Raw genomic sequence first — 20898 nt, 5'->3', positions numbered from 1 at the left:
GAGCTGTCTGAGGTAAGTGGGAATGGAGGCACCCTGAACCCGGTGAAGGGGAAGCAGAAAGGCCGGGGGAAAACAAACAAACAAACAAAACAAACAGCAAAAAAAAAAACCAATCGGAAAAGGGCAATCCGAAGGAACACGAGAAAGAAAAAAGGGGCTGAGGGGGTGAGGCTGCAGGCCGCGGGGTGAGCGCGAAGCCCTTCAGCACCCTCAGGAGGCCGTGGCGGGAAACGCCTCAGCGCAGCCTTGGGCGGGAAGGCGCCGCGCACGCGCACGCGAACGCGCACATCCACGGTGGAGGGAGGGAAAGGGGGAGAACGCCTGGAGTTCGAAAAATGCCCGCGGCTCCTCATTGGCCGGCGGCTCCGTCAGGCCCCGCCCACCTACAGGCGCGGCCCCGCCCCCCCTCGCCCCGCCCCCGCCCCTTTGCCCCGGCCCCCCCCCGCCCCTCCCCCGCCGGTTCCCCCGCCGCCGCCATTAGAGGGCCGCTTTGTGTCCGCCGGGCCCGCTGGTGAGTGAGGGCCGGCCCCGCCCGGCGCCGCACGGCGGGGAGGGGGGAGCGGCCTGCTCGGCCTCGGGGCGCGGAGGCGGCCCGCCGGAACCGCCCTCGGCGCCGCGCCGTGTCGCGATAGGCCTCGCGGCGGGGGGGTGTCGCGGCGCGGCCCGGCGTCCGCGCAGGCCTCGGCCGGGCCCCGAGCGCCACCCGTTCGGTTTCCCCGCCGTTCCGTTTGTTTTCCTTCGCTCGGTCGCTGCCCGGAGCCCGAAGGGAGCCGCGGGTCCCGGCGCCGCTGCAGGCCGTGTTCGGTGTCCCTGGCGGGAGCGCGGCCGGTGCGGGGCGCGGCGGCTCCCCCAGCTCCCTCACAGGACGCTGCTTCCCCACGGCCCGCAGCGAGCCCTTCCCGCCCGTTTTGCGGCCTTTCCCGTGGTCGCGGTGCGTGCTGGAGGATGGGGCTGGTTGGGCGCCGGGTGCGTTCGCTCCGTTTGCGGGCTGACAGCTGGGTCTGCCCGGTATTTCGGGAGTCCCCATCGGCCGCCGAGGGATCTTTGGGTTAATGAGCCCTTATCAGGTCTTAGCCGCTCTCCGGTCGTTCGGGCATGTGGTTTCTTTTGTTTGTTTTTACTGTACGTAGTGCTTTTAGCGTCTTTAAGAAACGCTTGGCCAGCAGCTGTTCTGATGGAGCTGAGGAACTTCAGGAATTCTGTTGTTAAACTGTGTGCACAGCAGGTGAGAACAGAGGGAAGTGCTGCACTTCTCTCAGCTTGTACTACTGGAGTTATTTTTCTCTCCAGAATATATACATACATAAATATATATATTTAAGTTCTTTACAGAGAGAGTGGTGAGATGCTGGGACAGCTGCCCAGAGAGGCTGTGGATGCCCTGTCCATCCCTGGAGGTGTTCAAGGCCAGGTTGGATGGGGCCCTGGGCAGCCTGAGCTGGTATTAAATGTGGAGGCTGGCAGGTCTGCATGTGGCAGGGGACTGGAGAATCATTATCCTTGAGGTCCCTTCCAACCCTGGCCATTCTGTGACTTTTTCTCCAGTTTTCCCTTTCAGTAGAAACTGATGTTTCTTTTGCCAGTGTTTTCTTAAAAATAAGCCAGGCTGTTCTTGAGGATTTTTTTTTTGTTGCCCAAGGAGGCTGTGGATGCCCCATTCCTGGAGGCATTCAAGGCCGGGCTGGATGTGGCTCTGGGCAGCCTGGTCTGCTGGTTGGCGACTGCACATAGCAGGTGGGTTGAAACTAGATGATCATTGTGGTCCTTTTCAACCCAGGCCATTCTATAATTCTATTTTGACTTCCTTGAGAGGGAACATGAGGAGTTTTACATTGATGGACTCTAATATGAGGTGTGAGTAGATTTATGGAGCACCAGGAATTTGTAGCTTTCCTTAGGTAGTGCTGATGCCATGTTATGAGTGGTGGCTGAATAAGTCATAGCTCAGGAGGGTTTGTATGGTGGTGTTAAATGTAGACTGTATAAGCATGGAGGGTGTTGCCTATAACAGGTTTTTATCCTGGTGTGTAATGTTACAGCCTGAACTTTCATTTGGTTGTCAATGGTTTGTCGAAACTCATAACGTTGGATCCTGGAATTAAAAAGTTTTGTCATCTTAGATGAAACTCAGCAGCAGCTTTCATGCTGGAATAGCTAGAAGTCTGTGAGCTACACCTGCTGTAAACTGAAAGCTGAACCTTGCATATTCCGATGTAGCCTGCTTCATTCTTTGATTGCCTCTCCCAGTAGGAATGCATGGAGAATCCAGATCATGGACTCAAAATTTTTTGAAAACGTTGTCCCATCAGTTCTGAGCATCAGTGCATTGAGGGGTTGTTTTCATGCAGCTATGCAGGCAGGAACTCTGCTTTGTATTAATCTTGTAACTGAAATTTTTCAAGTTTCCAGGTATAGTAGTGACATAATTGAAGTCTCCCAGTGTCTGTCTCTGTATGTGTGTTTGGACATGAAGAATTTCTGCTGGATATAAGGAGAGAAGATAATCCAGGCTGTGGAAGCAGTCTTCTCTTCCTGTCTGTACAGGTCAAGGATGGATGGAGAAAATCTGAAACCTGTACTTCTTTTTATATTGAGTTAGTGTTCTTGGTGGTGGAGAATGGCAAAGGTGAATGGCTCTTTCCTTCTATTTTAATAAATACCTGTTGAAACTGAGCTGGCTCTGAGTTGCTCTGTATCCCAGAGGGAGAGGTGCTGAGCTTGGTCCCAGGTGGGCAGGCAGAGATGCAGGAATGCGCTGCTTTTTGCAATGGAAGCAGCATCTGTATGTGCAGAATGGCAGTGTTTAATCTTTGTGTTGCTGTGTAGAGCTCAATAGCATAACCAAGGTACAAGTCAGCTTCTGTTTAGAGGTGTTTGGGGTCTGTAGGCTCAATTCAATACTACCCTGAAATGAAAACATACCATCAGACTTCAAACAAACAAAAACTCTTCCACTGGATGTCCGTATGTAGGAATGCATATGCTTCAATGCTAGAAAGGTAGAAGGCTTTCTCTGTGCTCCCTCAAACCCTAATGTGTTTGGGATTTTAACATTATAGGGAAGGAGTCAATGGAAATAGAAGCTGTAACACCAGTCAAGCCAAATAATTTCTTGCCTGCCAAGTGGTGAGCTATTGGATCTTTGCATTGGACCAGTGCTCTTCTTTAATTGAAACAAGATGGTTTGTAGTGCTGTTAGCAGCATGGAGCTCGGATAACCTGTAACAGATCTCAGGGAGACTCGACCACAGGAGAGCTGAGTGCAGCCCTTGTAGCTTAGCTGAGAAGTGTGTTTAAGTAGGGCACCTCCCAGGAAATGGAGACAGTGTGGTGACTGCAAGGAGCAACAGCTGCTTCTGGATGGGGCAGAGCATGCAGAGCTCTGATGGCTCAGTGTGCTGAAGTGCTGATGAGGAACAGGAGTGAATTTCCAAGCAAGTTGCCAGATAAGGATTAGAAGTGGGACTAACTTGTATTCTTCATGCAGTCAGATATTTTATTTTTCTGCACATTTTTGGGCTGCTCAACATGACTTGATACTGCTGGTCTGATTTAATTGGTGTGGCAGGCTGCTCTCTGAGTTGCAAAAACAAAAGCGAGATCAGTAAACACTGGAACATCACTGTGTAGCAGGCTGAGCGGCAACCAGCTGAGAACTTCTGATGGATCTGTTTTGTAAAGCAAGTTTCTATCAAAGGTGGTATATTCTGTGGTGATATAGATACTGAAGGATTTGCAGTAGGGTGTCTTCCACCTTAGCTGGGACTTCTAGGGAAGAGCTTTGAGGATTTAAGAGGGCTAGAAGTCTTGATCAAGTGGGCTGCCTTGCAGTTCAGAAGGTAACATTTTTGCATGTTTGCTTTGAATTTTCACTTTTGCTTTGCTGAAATAGTAATGTTTCCATGTGCTTCTTTTTTTTTTTTCCTATGGCTTCTGAGACATTTAAATGTTCAGTTGCTCAACACAACATCAGAAAGTAGCAGATAACTGCATGATAATCAATAGCTTTGTTTTGAAATCCAGTTATTTTTCTTTCTTAAGCCTGTTGGTAATAAACAGTCCTTCTTGTTTGCACTGCTTGTAATGTTGTCAACTTCACATCCTTTGGCAGCTTCAGATCTGCAAGAACACATGCTTTCTTCTGCCCATCTGATCTGATTTCTGGGCACACATTGCACAGGGTATTCCACGCTACCGCCTTGTGTCTATGAGTGTCAGCCACTGTGTGCACACTGTGCCACAGTAAGGGGACACCCTTTCCAGCACAGGGTTGGATGTGCTTTCTCATTTCTCTGTGGCATATTTGCTTTCAGACCACCCGGCCTGGATACCCAACCAAGAGACAGTGCCACGGTCAGCTTGCCACATTCCAGACCTGATTTTATCCCAAAACATTTTTCCTTGGCTGAGATCACAGTCTGAGATAAGCTGTAAAATCTTATGGCCAGCAGCAGTTTGAGGAGTCAGTTGGGCTGTGCCTTGGGTTAACTTGAGTAAAGTTCTTCTGTTAAATGGTGAGGGAAATCTGCTCTTGAAATACTGTCCAAAATGCACATGTCTCACTTAACACCTCTCATTTTGTGGTGGTATTTCATGCTTTTTTTTTTTTTTTTTTTCCTCTTAACAGCTTGCAGATGGATTAGAAAGAAATCAGTGCAGGGATATTTTTCTAATTGGTTCATGGAAAACCTGCTTGCAACTTTGCCTGGATTTTCCACTCCTTGAGCTGAGACTGAATGCAATCCATCATTTCAGCTAGTCTAGGAATCCAGAAAGATTTTTGGCCTCTTCCTGCTTGCAGTGCTCAGTCTGACATTTGTACAACTGCAAAACATGCACAATACTTTCCATTTCTTTAAAAGCAGTGCTTGGGACACTTCCCAGGATGCCGCTGTATCCAATGTGTGAGGCTGGGATGTTAGATACAATTCCTGTTCTATCTTTCTTCTTAGGAAAAAAAACATTTGATTCCCACTTGAAAGCTGGTGGAATTCTTCATTCTGTCCTTTCTGCCAGTGAGGAAGGAAAGTCCTACAAGATAAAGAACTGCTGGGTTCATATATTCTAAACTGGCTGTTAGTTTTCCTTTTTCCATCCTGACATTTCATCAGAAAGCTCTGTTCATCTCATTTATTTTGTCTTTGGAATGCAGTGTGCTTTGCTTTCTGTGTGTGCAGTCAGCATTCAAGTTTATTAACGTATCAGTTTTAATCAGTGATTGATTATTTGGGGAAGGCAGTTTGCTGCCTGTTGGTTGTTGGCCCTTGCAAAGGCATCTTACCTTAATTAACACACGTTTCCCTCCGCTCTTCTTTCCCCGCTGTTGGGTTCTGAATGTGCACTGCAGCCATAGCTGGGGGGCGACAGCAGTGCTCTCTGCAGGTGAGCTGGGTGTTGGGTTGCCTGGGACAGCAACTGGTGTGGAGAGAGTCCCTCTGGTCCACAGGAAGCCCTACTGCTGAGTGGTGAAAGGACAAGAGTGAAGGAAACTGTGGAGAATTAGTGGTTGGGAGTGTTAGGCTGTTTCTCCATTAAGAGGGGAAGAGGGCACTCTGCAGCTTGATCTACTGGACCAGGGAGTGCGGGTGCAGCCCTAGTTTGCCACAAGTGAGGTGTTGCTTTTGAGGCTTTTAAAGGGAGGTGGTGAGAAGAGGAGAAGAGGGTGACAAAGTAAGGCCTGGAGTTGGCAGTGTGTGAGGAGGAGCATCCCTCCTTCAGAGGGGCTGAGCCGGGTAGATGGGCGGCAGTAAGAGGCTGTGATAGCATAATAGGATGGTAGCAAGGGGTGACTGAGGCTTGATCAGCGTAATTGGTGCTCACGACTGTGTTTGTGTTTGGAGGAGAGTCTTGCAAAACTTTAACATGTTGTCAAAGGTTTTGATGGTTGTTTTCTCATACAAGGATTCGTGCATTTCTTTACATTGCGTGGGGTTTAATTTGGGAGGGTCTCTGTTTTATTTTATCCTAGCAGGTTAAATGGTTTAATTCCTTAGGCTAACAGAAGCTGTGTCAGTATATCAGGGCATGCTTTTCCCTGAAGAGGATGGCTTATTAGTTTAGCTTCTTCATTGCTTGGCTTTGAGCATGGTGCAATGACTGCTCTTTGTTAATGCTTTTGTTAATTTAAATAGCATCTTTATTCATTCAGGTATGTGTAATGGAGCAGGCTGCAGGTCTGGCTTCTACTTTTGCCATTTCTGCTACACCCATAGTGCTCAAGTTTGTGTATATGTCTTTGCATCTCTGTTGAATGCCAGTGTTGCTTGTCAGTTATGTTAGCCATGAGCTAAGTCACTTATTCTTTTCAGTCTTTAGTTTGTTAGATACGTACACGTAGATGTTTCCGTTTTGTTAATTTTCACACCACATCTTTTCTGTACTTTAGGTTGACTCCTCACTGCACTGTGAAAGCCGTTAGGAAAAAGTCCTTGGGGTTAAAACCTGGGGCTCCACAGTGTTACGTGCACTTGGGGCTAGAAATAATTTTAAATGGCGACTGATCTGTCTGAAGCTGAACCCGTGCATCATAAGGCGCTTCCACTCTTAACGGGAACTCAGCTGATCCACACGGACAAGTTAAGTGAGGTAGGGGCTGACCCATTCTCCAGGCTTGCCCTTGGATCAGTCATTGACTTCCACTCCTGCTGAAGATTTCTTCGCACTCTTTCTCTCCTGGTTTTAGGGAACTCCATTGGGAGCCCAATAAACCCTCTAGGTGCTGTCTTTCCCCTTCCTTGCTTCCCATGAGATGCTGCAGTTGTCAAAATCCCCGAATGCTCATCTCATTAAATGTGGAATGAAATGTTACTTGTTTTCTAACTATGAAATGCAAAACTGTCCTCTCCTGATCTACTTCAAAGGTGCTGGGCTGGATATTACTGTCTTGAAAATTCTGAAAAATATGAACGTAACTAGAATATTTCTACATATGCTGCTCTGATTTACTTGAATCCCAACTCAAAAGCTTTCTGAGTCTTCCCAGCATCTGTACTGACTCATAAATGCTTTTTGTAGAAAGCTGAAGACGACGCGATGCCGATCCGCCGCTCCGTTAATTCTTCTTCTCGAGAAACTCCTCCCAAAAGCAAACCTGCTGAAGGTGGCGAAGAGGTGAAAGCAGGTACTGTAACAACTCTCTGCTGGGTTGTTGTAGCCAGCCGTGGTGTTGCATCCAAGCATAGGTTTGGATACTGAAGTTGCCAAAAAAAATCTTACAGCTGTGGTCAAAATCCTAATGCTTGCCTTGTTTTTACAGGCTGTTCTTGGCCTGCTGGGAATATTGTACGCTTTTCAGTGGGAAATAGTTTGGTTTGTGCTTTGTACCCTGTGGCAAAGCCTTGACTCTCTGAATATGAAAATATAGCTAGTTGTCATCTCTTCTAGGCTTGCATATTCTTCTGAATAAAGGTAGAAATTGGGAACTTTCAGTAGTGATAAGAAAATGGCTTGGAATTGAAAGGAGGAATTAATGGATGGAAAACCAAAGTGTTTAATTATTTTTATTTTCCTGAACAGAAGTATTTTACCACACCATGTAATAAAGCCTGGTATTAATTAATGTGTCTGACCCAGCAGCTTCACCCTAGTTTCTCAGAATGTGTTTCAGTGGGATTTTCATTAAGTTTCAGTGAGCTTGTTCTCACTGGTGGGATGACTGTGTGTGTTGCCTAGGAAAATAACTATTAATACACATTTAAATTTTAAACATAGGGCTTTCATGGGAGGAAAGCTATGCACAGGAATGGAGCAGCAATGCATAAGCTTCTTCTCAAAGACAGAAAACTGGTGCAGTGCACAAAGGCATCATGACAGACAGCACTTTAGCCACTGGGTCACAGCAGTTTATATTTGGTTAGGTTGTGGTTGAACTTGATGATCCCGAAGGTCTTTTCCAACCTGAGGAATTCTGTGACTATAATTCTATTCGCATGTTATCCATTAGGCAGATCAGTCTCTTAAGGCCTGCTCTTGACTAGATGTGCTTGAGTTAATTTGCTTGGTAAGTTGGTTTCTGACTGGATTTGATTTTGCTGAGAGACAAGTGCTATTGCTGATAAATGTGCAGCATAAAGCTTTGCCAGATCTGGACAGATGTGATTGAATAGTTAAAATACTTCAGTTACCACAGCATGTAGTGCTGAAAAAGCAGTATTTAAAGATGCATTTGTCGTAAACAAAGCTGCTTATGCTCATCTTCAATAATCTCTTCTAGAATTATATGGTTTTGCACCTTTTTTAGTTAAAATGCATAAAACTTAACTTAGGGGAAAACCTTCTGTTTCCATGATAGTGATTTTCTTCTTCCTCACCTGTAGGCATTGTGATGGGAAGTGATTGCAACAGTAACTTAAGTTATTGACATAAGAAAAGTATGGGAAATTAGCTCATTGTGAAAATACTGTGTGATTTGTTTGATGCTGGCATTTGATGGCTTGTTGCACCATACTGAAGCTCTTTCAGTACCTTTGTTCACTTTCTTTCATAAATTCAAATCATCCCTTAAAATTAGAGTAAAGAAACAGGTTGGAAATCATTTTTAGGGTATGTTAGTACTTTTTTTTTTTTTAAATCCTTCGCCTTAACTAAGAGCAGGGGCCAGTTTTGAATAGTAACCTGATACATTTTTACATCTTTTAGATGCAGAAGCCACTTCTGAGGAATCTGCCTCTGCTGGAGAAGAACAAGAGAATGAAACCCTGCCTGCTGCTGCACCTAGTGAAGCAGAACAGCCAAAGGAACCTGAGAATGAAGAGAAGGGGGAAACAAAGTCCTCAGAAGAAACCAAAAAGGAGTAAGGCTTGCTTAGTGCTGAATTTGGGTAGGAGAAAGACTGGTTCTGTAGATGAAAAAGATTATGGGAGAGATAGAGAAAATAGGGTGCGTCCCTAAAAAAGATGCCCATCTTTCACAGGAAGAAGTATTTTCAGTGTTAAATGTTCTAGGCATATTTTCTTGTTGTTGTACTTGTTGGCTTGTTTTACGTTCTCCCATCTCATTATCGCTTTGCATTTCCCTAAGTGATAAAGATCAGTCTAAGGAAAAGGAGAAGAAGGTGAAAAAGACCATTCCTGCTTGGGCTACTCTTTCTGCTAGCCAGCTGGCTAGGGCACAGAAACAAACTCAGATGGCTGCCACTTCACGTCCGAAGATGGATGCTATTTTAACTGAGGCCATCAAGGTAAGTAGGAGTCAAGTCTTTCTTTCTGTTCACCTGTCACAAAGCAAAAGGACAAACTACAATTTATGGCTTCAGCTTTCTGATGGTACAAGTGATAGTGCTGTCATCTTAGTGGGAAACTTAACTGTGAGGCATGTATGCTTCTGTCTGGAAACCCATGGAGCTGAGATGTGGTGATGATGATAGAGGGGCTCTGTAGCTTTTCTTTGTTTTGAATTTGTTTCCCTCCCTGGTTAAAATATTAGAAACAGCTCTGATGATGTCACCTGGTTGATTACTGGTGTCCTTTAATTTGATGTGTCTCCTAGCCATAGTTAACTTGGTTTACCTTGATTAATCTACTTGATGCATATCTTTTCCAGCATCTTACTGTAATTAAGAGCAGATGGAAATACTTCAAGCTAGCATTCCGAGTGGTGTTGGTTTTAGTTGGCTGTATGCTTCCTTCTGCTTGTAAGAAGAGACTTGTGCTGTTGTAGTCACTCTGCAACTCTGCTGTCTTCACCTTGAGACTTGGTTCATGCAGATTGCCTTCCCCAGAGATCTGAACTCCACCAGCTTTAATTACAGGATGGCCTTTTGAGCCCCTGAAGCACACTGTTGTGCATCCAAATTTGTTAGACTGAGAGAAGCCATGCTATAAACTTCAGGTTACTCCAAGCTTTATATTTCTGGTAACATTGTAGAGTTATCAGGGCAGATAATGAAGTTCAGTGTTTTACTTATACTGTGCATTAAGTAAACTTTATCCTGTACTGTGCTTTCTGAAGCCATACAGATCTGGTAACTTGCTTAAACAATGAGGGCTTTGTATAGTCACAGCTGGTATTTTCTACAGTATGTCTCTACAGTTTAAAACACAATTGTTTTGTCCCACTCTGATCCCTGATTGGAGGACTCTAGTGATACAAGCTGGCTGACATGACGATTACTGTCTTTGAAGATTCAAGATTATGGACTTCAAATCCTTTATCTTCTTCAAAAGATATCAACAACTTGTTCTGACTAATCTGTTAATGATCACTCTATCTGACATCGTTATAATGAATTACTAATGACTCACTGGTTTGGGCAGTGCTGGCTTGCCCAGATGTAGCTATTTTTTATAATAGCATGTAGTGTATACACCATTGCTTTTGAGTGCTTCAGAATAGGAGAGTAGTTGACATGCTTGCTGTTTTGCTCTTGTGTTTGTCTGCTCTTCAGCCACTCTGAAAGAGAAAGTTATGTATTTTCTTACTCATGTTTTCTACTCCTGAGTCATTGTAGGAAAAAGGTCATCCTGTGCTGGCCTGTGTGCATCATCATCAGTTCAGTCTCTCTTCTCTGGTCCCATAGCAAAGTAGTTTCAGTCCAGATGTTCTTCACCAACTTCTGATCCTGTTGCAGGCATGCTTTCAGAAGAGCGGCGCATCAGTTGTTGCAATACGTAAATACATCATCCACAAATACCCTTCCCTGGAGCTGGAGAGAAGAGGCTATCTTCTAAAGCAAGCCTTGAAAAGGGAGCTGGAGAGGGGGATCATCAGGCAGGTAAGGGTCACTCTGCAGAACGGTGCTGCTGGTATTACTGAATCATGCAGGAATTTAAGAAACCATTAGCAGACCTCTGGGGAGATCATGATCATCCTCTTGGAGGTTCTTCAATCTCTGTGTCCATTTTGTTAGACACTGATAGAATTTCTGCATGGTTCTGTCAGTCAGACGCAGTGCAGTGTCGTCTTCTGTGCACTGGGAGGTGACTGTTTCATGGTGATAAATTGCTGCTGTGTTGCTGTATGATGCATCTTCAACCTGAGTCTAGCAACATCACTTCTGCAGCAGCATGTTGCCTTCAATGCTGTAGCTTATAGCTGTGATGCCAATTTTGTTAGGATCTCCTGGTCAAGGCAAGAGAGTATGTTTGTTATGTCTAGCCGTGGCTTCTGATCTACTGAAGTGGATTCAAATCCAACTTCTGCCCCTCACAGTTAATCACCGGGATGAGCATTCATTCAAAATCTGTTAAATAGTGTTGCTTAGTCTCCTTCAAACAGTTATTATCCTGTGTTACTTTGCTAAAGGCTGACACAGACTTTGTTTTGAACTAGGTGAAAGGGAAGGGAGCTTCTGGAAGCTTCGTGGTGGTTTCTAATGCAGGAAAAACTGTTCAGAAAGCCAGAGACAGAAAGGTAAGGTGGAGTGCTTCAAACATTACTCTGAAACACATGCATCTTATGAAATGCAGCTTAGCCCAACTTGAACAATTTCCTCCTCCTTGCTGTACCTTTCCTTTCCAAGTACAGTAATTAAAGTATCTGTTTCACTGAAATCAGAATCAGAAAGCTAGTATGAGAAATTAAGTAGAATAATCAAAATCTTAGTTTTAAAATGTTTACATTAAACCCCTAGGCTTTGGTTCTGAGGCAGAAAACTGAATAACCCTGAAGTTCCTCTTCTGTCTTTACCTGGTAGAGAGAGATGCCTCTCAGGTATTGTAAGAGAACTTTCTGCAACTGCTGTTTCTGTTTTATCTGTTGCGTGGATAAATGGAAGACTTCAATCTTCAGCACTGTCTATCAGACAAACGTTTTCCATTGTCTGAGAAGACAGAGGGAGGAAGTAATGAATGTCCTAAGGCTTCTGGAGGGAAGCTGCAGGAGTTGGGTGTGTATTGTTCTGAGGTACTGTCATGTCTGAGTCTGGTTCTCACAATTAGTTGTGTTCCAGCACTGCTGTTCTCTGCTCCCCACTAAATGTGTGAAAAACACTTCTAATGCTGCAGTTTCAAAATGCGTAGCTGAAATTGCTGGCTTAGACAGGTGATCCCAGAGAGTTTTCTAGCACTCTGGTGCTTACCTCTTGGCTATGGGGCAGACCCTAAGGCCTAAACTTGGTGGTAATAGGGGCACATTCAATACCAGGATACTGTAAAAAACTAATTAGACGTAACTTCTTTTTGGATAGAACTGTGGGCTCCATGGCAAGTTTGAGTAAGGCACCTGATAACTATTAACACATTACTTCTCTTGTTTGCAGCATATTTGTGTATTTGTTTTTAGTTGCTTTTTCCATATCACAGCAAAACAAGTGGATGGCTTTTGATTTTGGTGAATTTAGCTGGCAGGTGAGCAGCTGTCTGGGTGAGCAGCATCCTCACCTGTTTGACCATTCACAAAGTTCCTGTTCAGTATCAAAATCATTAGACTTCAGCAGATTTCCTGGCTGTCTTTTCTCTTCTTTACATAAAGGGAATCATCCCCTCCTGATAGCAACAAAACAATGGAGGAGAATTCAGGAGAAAGGAATGTTACCTCCAAGCAAAACTTCATGCTGTCAGTTGAACACAAGTGCTGTTTATTGTTGGGAAAATTGGACCTGTATAAACAGGTCTTGTCTTTGATGGTTTTTGTTTTTTTGTCAGCATGAATCGTTTTCACACGACTCTGTCATTGTAACAGAGAAAAAAGCCTCTATTAAAATAAAGAGGGAAGGAAAGTGTTTACTTAAAATAAATAAATTAATAATAAATAAAAAATAAAAAAATAAAAAAACAGGAAATATAGTTGTTGCTAAATACTGAGTATATTTATCTTTACTAGACTTTGCTAAACTACCGTGAGAATTCCAACAGATTTGCTAGATTTTACTCAAAATGCTTAATTGTCTAAATTCCAAGAGCTGTCTTACAGAACTTGATTTTCCAGATCTGTGGCAGTGTCAGGAGCACTTCTCCTTACCTGTGCATTGCTGGTTCAGAAGGAAACAGGTCTAGGCCCCACTGATGCATAAAAGTGTATGTATTTCAGAAAAGCACTTCCATTTCGACTCCAGAGCAACAAGTGAAGCTGGAAGACATCCTGCCACTGGCTTTCACCCGTCTTTGTGAGCCAAAAGAAGCTTCTTACAGCCTGATCAAGAAATATGTGTCTCAGTATTATCCCAAACTCAAAGTAGATATCAGGTAGGTGCAGGGGTAGGCTCTTGAAGCAGAGCATCCCTGAAATGCTGTCTTCCTCTGGCTTTGCCTCCCTCTGCAGTAATTCAGTATTTCATCAGGCAGCAGGCAGGTGGTGCTCTGCACTGTACAGCCTGGAGGAAAGCTTGAGAAGAGCTGTGCCTTTTCTCTGCATCCCTCCGTGCCTGATCTTTGTTCTTGATGCTGACATCAGCAGTGCTGTATGCATCTCTGCCCTTAGCAAGAACCAGATATGGTTCACAGATGTATGGATATGAAGGCCATTCCATGCATCACCTCATACTGGGGCTTGTACTTGTTTGTCGGTGAGCTGACTGACTCATTGCCCACTGAGTCCCATCTACAGATGTGTGTTTTGAAACGAATAAATCCTTCCAAATGAAGCTTGTTTGTTTCTGGATATGCAGTGACACCCAAAAAGCACTGCAGTAGAATTTCCACTAACGTATGTTGTTCATCTCATGTAACCAGCACTTGCTGACAGATCTCCATTTAAAACGTCTGTATGTAGGCAGATACCTCTTGTAAGTACAGCTTCTCTCACGTTCTCTGTAGAGCGTTGTTTCTCTGTTTGTTTTTTAAGCTGTCGGTGTGTGTCAGTAAAGCTGCATCCTCCTGTATTTCAGACCCCAGCTGTTGAAGAATGCCCTGCAAAGAGCTGTAGAAAAGGGCCAGCTAGAGCAGATCACAGGGAAAGGAGCATCTGGGACATTCCAGGTCAGAGCCGGAGTTCGTCTTCTTTTGTTGTCTGTAATAACCAGGAGCATTGGATATAAGTTAACGTGCTCTCCCCACCCCAGTTTTATTGGGTGCCCCTTTCTTTAGTAGCCTGTCATGTTGAGCAGTTGTCAAACTATGAAACAGTAGGACTCTCTCTGCTTGATCTGCATTTATGGAACCAGAACCCCCTGCCTTCCTTGCTTAGCATGCTCTGCACACTGCTTCAGCTCTGAGTCATTAGCACAGCAGGGGAGATGGTGGGGTATGCTTTCCACTGCTAATTGTAAATGCAGTGGGTACCCCAGATGTCTGCAGTGTTCTTCCATGTGTCTGTGCCATATATGTCTCTTGGGTACATTTGGTCTGTGGGATGGAGGAAAGTGTGATTTATTTCCTTCCCCGAGTGACAGGCCCTTAGGTTGCCACATGCTTGCAGTGTGCTTTGGGACTGGGACAGTGTGTTACCAATGGAAAGCACTCCAGGCCAGCTGACTCAGTAGGCCTGTCCTACCATTAAAGCTGGGAGAACTGCGTTCCCTCTGCAGTGTTTTAATATAAAACGTATCTGTGCTAATGCAGGAGCGCCGACCCACCTGGTGCAGAGGAGCTTGTCCTGACCTGGTTTGGGAGAATTTTGTCTTGATGCTTTTCTCTTCCTCCTTGGAAAATAGCTGAAGAAGTCAGGGGAGAAGCCCCTGTTGGGTGGGACTCTGATGGAAGATGCCATCCTGTCTGCTATTGCGGCCATGAACGAACCGAAGACCTGCTCCACCACAGCACTGAAGAAGTATATCCTGGAAAACCATCCAGGGACCAACTCCAACTTCCAAGGTAAAGTCCCAGGCTACTGGTTGGTTTGTTTTTTTCCCAAACTCTGAAGGAGAGCCCAGCAACTGCAGATGCTGGGGCAGGTTTAAACTACTTGGATGAGCTTGCTAGGGAACAGAAAGCTGCTCTTTGTGCCACAGAGATGCTCAGTGTTTTTAATTCCCATAAGTTCTTGTCAAACCTGACTACTTTCTGAGACATAATGCGTGTTTCTCTTGTCTATAACACTTGGGAAGGAAGAGCCGAATTTCAACTACTTTTTTGTTCTTGAACTGCCAACAGTATTTTTCTCTGTTTTGAAAAGCTGCAGCTTGACATAAACACAGTTCCTGCTTGCTTTTTATTTAGAAAACTTGCACAGTCTAACTTGAAAAAAATGAGAATAAAAATCCATAAACATCCGTCTTAGTACTTTGTTTGAGGACCTCCTCTGGTTCTGATTTTGAAAAGCAAGCGAGGAGGGAAAAGACTAATCCAATTATATCTGGAATATTTGGCATATCTTTGTTCCCAGTAATGACAGTAGTGTATATTTTATATTTTGTGTGAACAGAAGCAATAATAACAGTAGATTTTCTCCTGCCTCTTGCGGTTTTTGGTCTGAGCTCCGACACAGTTGTTTAATGTAGGCTGAAGGTCATTTAAAGCAGCGTGAGCTTGCAGCAGTTTCTAGTAGTATCAGACCTAAAGGTAGATCATCTTGTTACCATGGCTTTGTGATGCTGGAGCAGTTCCGCTGGAGCTGAGGCCAGAGAAGAGATTGCTGATCTTGCAGTTGTCACCTAGAGCTGAAGCTCAGCATCCGCACAGTTCTTTAAGGCAGGGTTGAACAAAGTGCAGAGGAATGCAGTCTCCCTCCCAGCAGTGCAGGCTGAAGAAGTTGCCTGTGGCTTTTTGCCAATGAGAGGTGGATGCCAAATGTGACTTCTTAATCTTGGGGCAGGGAAGAGAGTTTCTAAGCTTACTTGTTTGTCCTCAGAACCGCTGAGGTCATGGCCTTAGAGGCTCATGTTCAGCTGGTCTTGTGTGCTTGTCAGTCTTGCAAGTCAGATGAGGAAATTTCAACTAGCAATGTGTTGTTCTCTTTTCTCCTTTCACTACTTAAAAATAATTTTGCTACTCTCTGCTCTGTTTTAGGAGCAACCAAAGGAGGATCTGGCAGTGTGTAAAAGCAGGCAGGTACACACTTTGCAGTCAGTGCGCCACATTATGTTAGGTGGAGCTCAATTAGTTATGGATCTTAGGTGAGATCACACAGCACATGTGTGGCATCTGGGGTATCAAGCCCAGCCAGCATGGGTTCATGAAAGACAGGTCGTGCTTCACCAACCTCATCTCCTTCTTCGACTGGGTAACCAGACTGGTAGATGAGGGAAAGGCTGCTGATGCAGTCTACCTAGACTTCAACAAAGCCTTTGACGTGGTCTCTCACAGTATTCTCCTGGGGAGACTGACTGCCTGTGGCCTGGACAGGTATACCCTTCTTTGAGTAAGGAACTGGCTAGAGGGTCATGCCCAATGGGTAGTGGTTAATGGAGTGAAGTCCAGCTGGTGACCTGTTACAAGTGGCGTCCCCCAGGGGTCAGTACTGGGGCCTATCTTGTTTGATATCTTTATTGTTGACCTACATGAGGGTGTTGAGTGTATCCTCAGTAAGTTTTCAGGTGACACCAAGTTGGGAGGTTGTGTTGATGTGCCTGAGGATAGGGAGGCCCTTCAGAGGGACTTAGATAAGCTGGATCGCTGTGCTGTGGTGAATGGAATGAGGTTCAACAAGGCCAAGTGCCAGGTCCTGCACTTTGGCCACGACAACCCCATGCAGCGCTATGGGCTTGGAAATGAGTGGCTGGAAGACTGAAGAGGAAAGGGACCTGGGGGTGTTGGTTGATGCTCGGCTGAACATGAGCTGACAGTGTGCCCAGGTGGCCAAGGGGGCCAACGGCATCCTGGCCTGCATTAGAAATAGTGTGGCCAGCAGGAGCAGGGAGGTGATCATCCCCCTGTACTCAGCGCTGGTGAGGCCACGCCTCGAGTGCTGTGTTCAGTTTTGGGTGCAAGAAAGACATTGAAGGCCTGGAACGTGTCCAGAGAAGGGCAACGAAACTGGTGAGGGGTCTGGAGCACAAATCTTATGAGGAGCGGCTGAGGGAGCTGGGATTGTTCAGTCTGGAGAAGAGGAGCTCAGGGGAGATCTCACTGCACTCTACAACTTCCTGAAGGGAGGTTGTGGTGAGGAGGGGTTTGGCCTCTTCTCCCAGGCAACGAACAGGACCCAGGGAAATGGCTGCAAGTTGTACCAGAGGAGGTTTAGGTTAGACTTGAGGAGGAACTTTTTCTCTCAAAGAGTGGTCAGGCACTGGAATGGCTGCACAGGGAGGTGGTGGAGTCGCCATCCCTTGGCAGTGTTCAAGAAGCTTCTGGATGAGGAGCTATGAGATACGGTTTAGTGCTTGTGGTAGCAGTGGTGGTGGGAGAACAGTTGGACCAGATATCTTGCAGGTTCTTTCCAACCTTGTGATTCTATGATTCTGTGATTCTTCCCTCACACTTCTAACTCCAGTCAGATCCTTCACATGCTGCTGTTGGTCTTTGGTACCCTGGGTAAAAACAGTTTGTGTTGCTCCTGTTTATGAAACAGAGTGAAGGCTTATTTTAACAGACACTTTGGAGAACGTTCTCAGGGGAGCTGAGACTTGAGTTGTGTTTGGGCAGAAGTAGTTATGCACTGCTATTGAATGCATTTTGAAAGAATGATGCCCTAATCATTCTTAAAAAACCTGTGCTGTTCTTGACTTTAATTTAAATTTAAAGCCTTGCTTGCAAATGGCCAGAACTTGAATTCACGAGCCAGCACTTGAATCCTATCAGTTGTTTGAATCTTTGGGAAAATTAATTGTGAAGTGATTTAGTATGTATTATTGAAAGGGGAAGCTTTGAAGTTCAGTGTTTTTACTGAGTGTTTCACAAAGCAGCAGATCATTGGTGAGTGTAGAAAGAAGCATGCAGTAATGTCTTCATGAGCTTCAGCTCTCTGGTGCAGTTTCATTTCCCTTGAGGTGTCCTGGGAAAGGAGACTTCATACTGACTCCCTGTCTCTTATTTCAGAGGGCACTGCAAAGAGCAGTAAGATTAGACAAGTGGACTAAGATAGTAACACAACCTTTCTCTTTTTTTTTTCCCCACAGTGCATCTACTGAAGAGAACCCTGCAGAGATGTGAGAAGAATGGCTGGTTGGAGCAGATTTCTGGAAAGGGCTTCAGTGGAACCTTTCAGCTTTGCTTCCCTTATTACCCTAGGTAAAGGGCTTGGCTGTAAAATGATGTTGAAGGTCAGCCAGAGAGGATTACTGAAGTTCACAGGCCAACCTCCTGTTTATAGGGAAGTCTTTGGAGGATTTAATAACTGAAAAACCACAGCATTGTCACCCGTCTTGCTCTAGATGATGACATTGCTTGTTGTCTGACTGTGAGTGGACATAAAGCTGACTTCGTTAGAAGGGAGACTTAAGGGCAATGGAAATACTAGGCTAAATGCTCTCACATACTCTGTCATGATGATTGTGTTTTTTGTTTTTTTCCAAGATAGTAGCTATTTAAGTGTGGTGCTAAAACAAATTTGCATGTATGTTGTACTTAATGCAAGGATGCTGATAATGAGTAGGACCCAGTCTGTCATGCTGATGTGGAGGAAAGGTGGGAGGAGGGAAGGTGGCCTAGGTTGAGACTAAAAGCAGCTTTTTCTCTGCTTCTGCGAGTGTACATTGTGCTGGGCCACAGGGAGCCCTGGGATGGTGACTTAGTGTCCCATGAATAGCCACATGGCAACACAGTAATGTTTCTGCCTCCCACCTTCTTTTGTCATGTGTGTGTAAAGTCCTCAGTAGCTCTGGCCTGCATTCAGAGTTACTGGGGTCTGATCTTGTTCTTCCATTGTTTGCACAGAAGGAGCAATTAAGGTTAGCCAAGGCCTTAGAAGTAAGCTCTGATAAGAATTCTCTTGTAGCCCAGATGTGCTCTACCCGGAGAAGCAGCAGGATGAGGACTCCGAAGAATCTGATGAGGAGGAAGAGGAGGAATCTGAGGAGGAAGAAGAATCTGAAGATGAAGAGTCTGAGGAGGAAGAGCCACCACCAAAGAAGAGGTATGGTAGCATAAGAGAGAAATGGGCTCCTTTGGATGAATTAGAAGTGACAGTCGGGGCTGTAGAGTGTTTGGCTGTGGCTGCTGATCTGTAAGGCTGCCACTTAAGAGGTGTTAGGAACTTTATTTTACAGCAGTGTTTTGAACTCCTGGGAGAGCTGTTAGGATCAGGACTTCTCTAGGATGTATCTGCAGAAGCAATGCTCTGTTCCAGAGATGCTAATCTGTTACTCCATAGCTGGAATTCCTCTAGATTAGAGAAATATTTATTCTCTGTGGTGCTTTTAATCTCCTCAGTGCCTTTTGTGCTCTACAAAAGAGTGACGCTTCATGTGGCACTGCTTGGATTTGTTGTTTCCTGAGGAGAAACTTTTTCTTACGGTATCGTCTGCAATTCTGTAGCCAGACAGGAAACCTGTCTCATTCAGAATGTGGGTTTAAGATAAGTGGTGTTCATTAAATAATAAAATCACTGTCAGAGGGGTAGAGAGAATGCTTAACTCTCTGGGTTGTTCTGGCAATTGACTTAGGCATATAAACATACAAATAATGACAATTAATCTAACAAAGGAGCCAGTGCTCTGCCAGTGAGATATCTTTGGGGATTGAGAAGCGCATAGCGTGACAAGATCCACCACAGGGCTTCTTGCTCTGTGGGATTTGGCAAATGAAATGTACTGCTGCATGAAGGAACAAACATCTGTGGTAAAGAACAAAGATGCTGAGATCTGTTTCATTTATGTAAATTGATGACAGCAGCTCTGCTCTGAGTAGTTTGTGCCTCCACTGAGATCTTGTGCTGCCTTTCTGACAGGATGCAGAAGAGGCCTCCTCCAAAATCACGGAGCAGGGCCCCTCCAATGAAGCGAAGAGAATCCAAACCCAAGCCCAGGAAGACCCCTGCAGCCCGCCGGGGGAAAGCTAAGCCCCCACCCAAGGTGAAAACCCCTACAAAGAAAGCCAAACCAGCAACCCCAGTCATCAAGAAACCCTCTGGTGGCAGCTCTTCCAGGAAACCAGCAGCTAGTGGGAGGAAGGAGGTGAAACCTTCTACCAAGGGCAAATCTGCCATGAGGAAATCTCTCCGGGCAAAAAAGTAAATATTTCCACTGTCAGGGGATCCCATGATCAAATCCACAATCTTGTTTTATAAAGTCAACGTGCATTTGTATTTTAGTTCTGATGCTTAAACACTTTTTTTTTTTTCTTCTTGAATGATGGGGGAAAAAGCTGAAAACTAAATCAAACAACCTAAGCATTTGTTAGATCTCAGTGCTGTGCCTTGTGCCTACCCCTCCCTTGGAACAAGTCATCTTTAGTTTCTACAATAATCTTAAGACTTTTCTAGGACCTGTAATCTGTACATTTTATGGTGTTTTTCTTGGGTTTGAGGGGAGGGCAGCATTTAAAAATTCTTCAAAGAAGTTATTTGTATTTTCAGGCAGCAGGAACGTGATGATTGGGGGAAGTATGATTCTTAATTGAGAAGGTACGATGGCACTAGAGTCCTCCGTAAATCCTCTGCATGAGGAGGTCATTCCTGCTTCTGTGAAGGAGCAGCGTATGTATACAGCACTTGCACTGAGTCCTGGAGGTGCTCCTTTATGCTCAGCTGTGGTGCTGGCAGGTCAAGGAGGTGTGTGTGGCTTTTTCAGACTGGCACAGTGTGTGTGAGAGTGGGTCAGGTCTTCAGTCAATGGAGGCTGCCGCTTGTACCGAGCATCTGACACCAGAGGGGCTCTAAAAGGGGTAGTTCTCGGGCGGGTGATTTGAATTAGTGTTTCCATGCTACTTCTGTTACCTTAAACCAAAATATATAAAAGTCTTCTTGAATCCAACTTTCAAATGTTTTTAAGAGATGAAGAGCCTAAGTTTTGTCATTTCTTGTTTACCCTTTTTTTAAAAGAAAAGTTGGAAAGCTATACAGTTGCTAATGTAGAGATGTTGATAAGTGAAGAACATGCAGTTTGCTAAAATAAAATGAAACTAGATTCCGGGCCTGCTCTGTGTGTCCTTTACCTTCCTCGCCACAGCTTTCTCCTCCTGGAAGCCCAGAGAGGAGAGGGTTACAATG

General features: G+C 45.0%; 1 protein-coding gene across 3 annotated transcripts; it reads left to right on the top strand.

The window, feature by feature from the left end:
• The first annotated feature begins 439 nt into the window (after positions 1-439).
• Positions 440-20815, top strand: HP1BP3 (heterochromatin protein 1 binding protein 3). 3 transcript variants are annotated; one of them, XM_031607915.2, is made up of 13 exons: positions 440-511; positions 6386-6585; positions 7015-7120; positions 8638-8791; positions 9019-9178; positions 10568-10711; positions 11269-11349; positions 12967-13121; positions 13763-13853; positions 14528-14687; positions 17870-17981; positions 18688-18825; positions 19639-20815. In XM_031607915.2, the coding sequence occupies exons 2-13, from the start codon at positions 6490-6492 to the stop codon at positions 19922-19924; spliced, it is 1683 nt and encodes a 560-aa protein (XP_031463775.1). In that variant the 5' UTR covers positions 440-511; positions 6386-6489; the 3' UTR covers positions 19925-20815. The 3 variants fall into 3 exon arrangements, with proteins under 3 accessions (XP_031463775.1, XP_031463777.1, XP_031463776.1); XM_031607916.2 differs by lacking the exon at positions 440-511 and adding an exon at positions 750-1225; XM_031607917.2 differs by lacking the exon at positions 6386-6585 and having other exon boundaries at positions 441-511.
• Positions 20816-20898: the final 83 nt, after the last annotated feature.

This window comes from Phasianus colchicus, chromosome 22 (assembly GCF_987193195.1).
Source record: "Phasianus colchicus chromosome 22, bPhaCol1.hap1.1, whole genome shotgun sequence".
Classification (NCBI taxonomy): Eukaryota; Metazoa; Chordata; class Aves; order Galliformes; family Phasianidae; genus Phasianus; species Phasianus colchicus.
Note: the sequence above shows the minus strand (reverse complement) of the source record. Positions and strands in the feature narration are given on the sequence as shown.

Excerpts from the sequence above, each read along its gene's own strand:
- HP1BP3 (XM_031607915.2), top strand. The coding sequence starts at position 6,490 with ATGGCGACTGATCTGTCTGAAGCTGAACCCGTGCATCATAAGGCGCTT. Across the intron at positions 8,792-9,018 it reads TCAGAAGAAACCAAAAAGGA|TGATAAAGATCAGTCTAAGG; the intron begins GTAAGGCTTGCT and ends CATTTCCCTAAG. Across the intron at positions 13,854-14,527 it reads GAGCATCTGGGACATTCCAG|CTGAAGAAGTCAGGGGAGAA; the intron begins GTCAGAGCCGGA and ends CTTGGAAAATAG.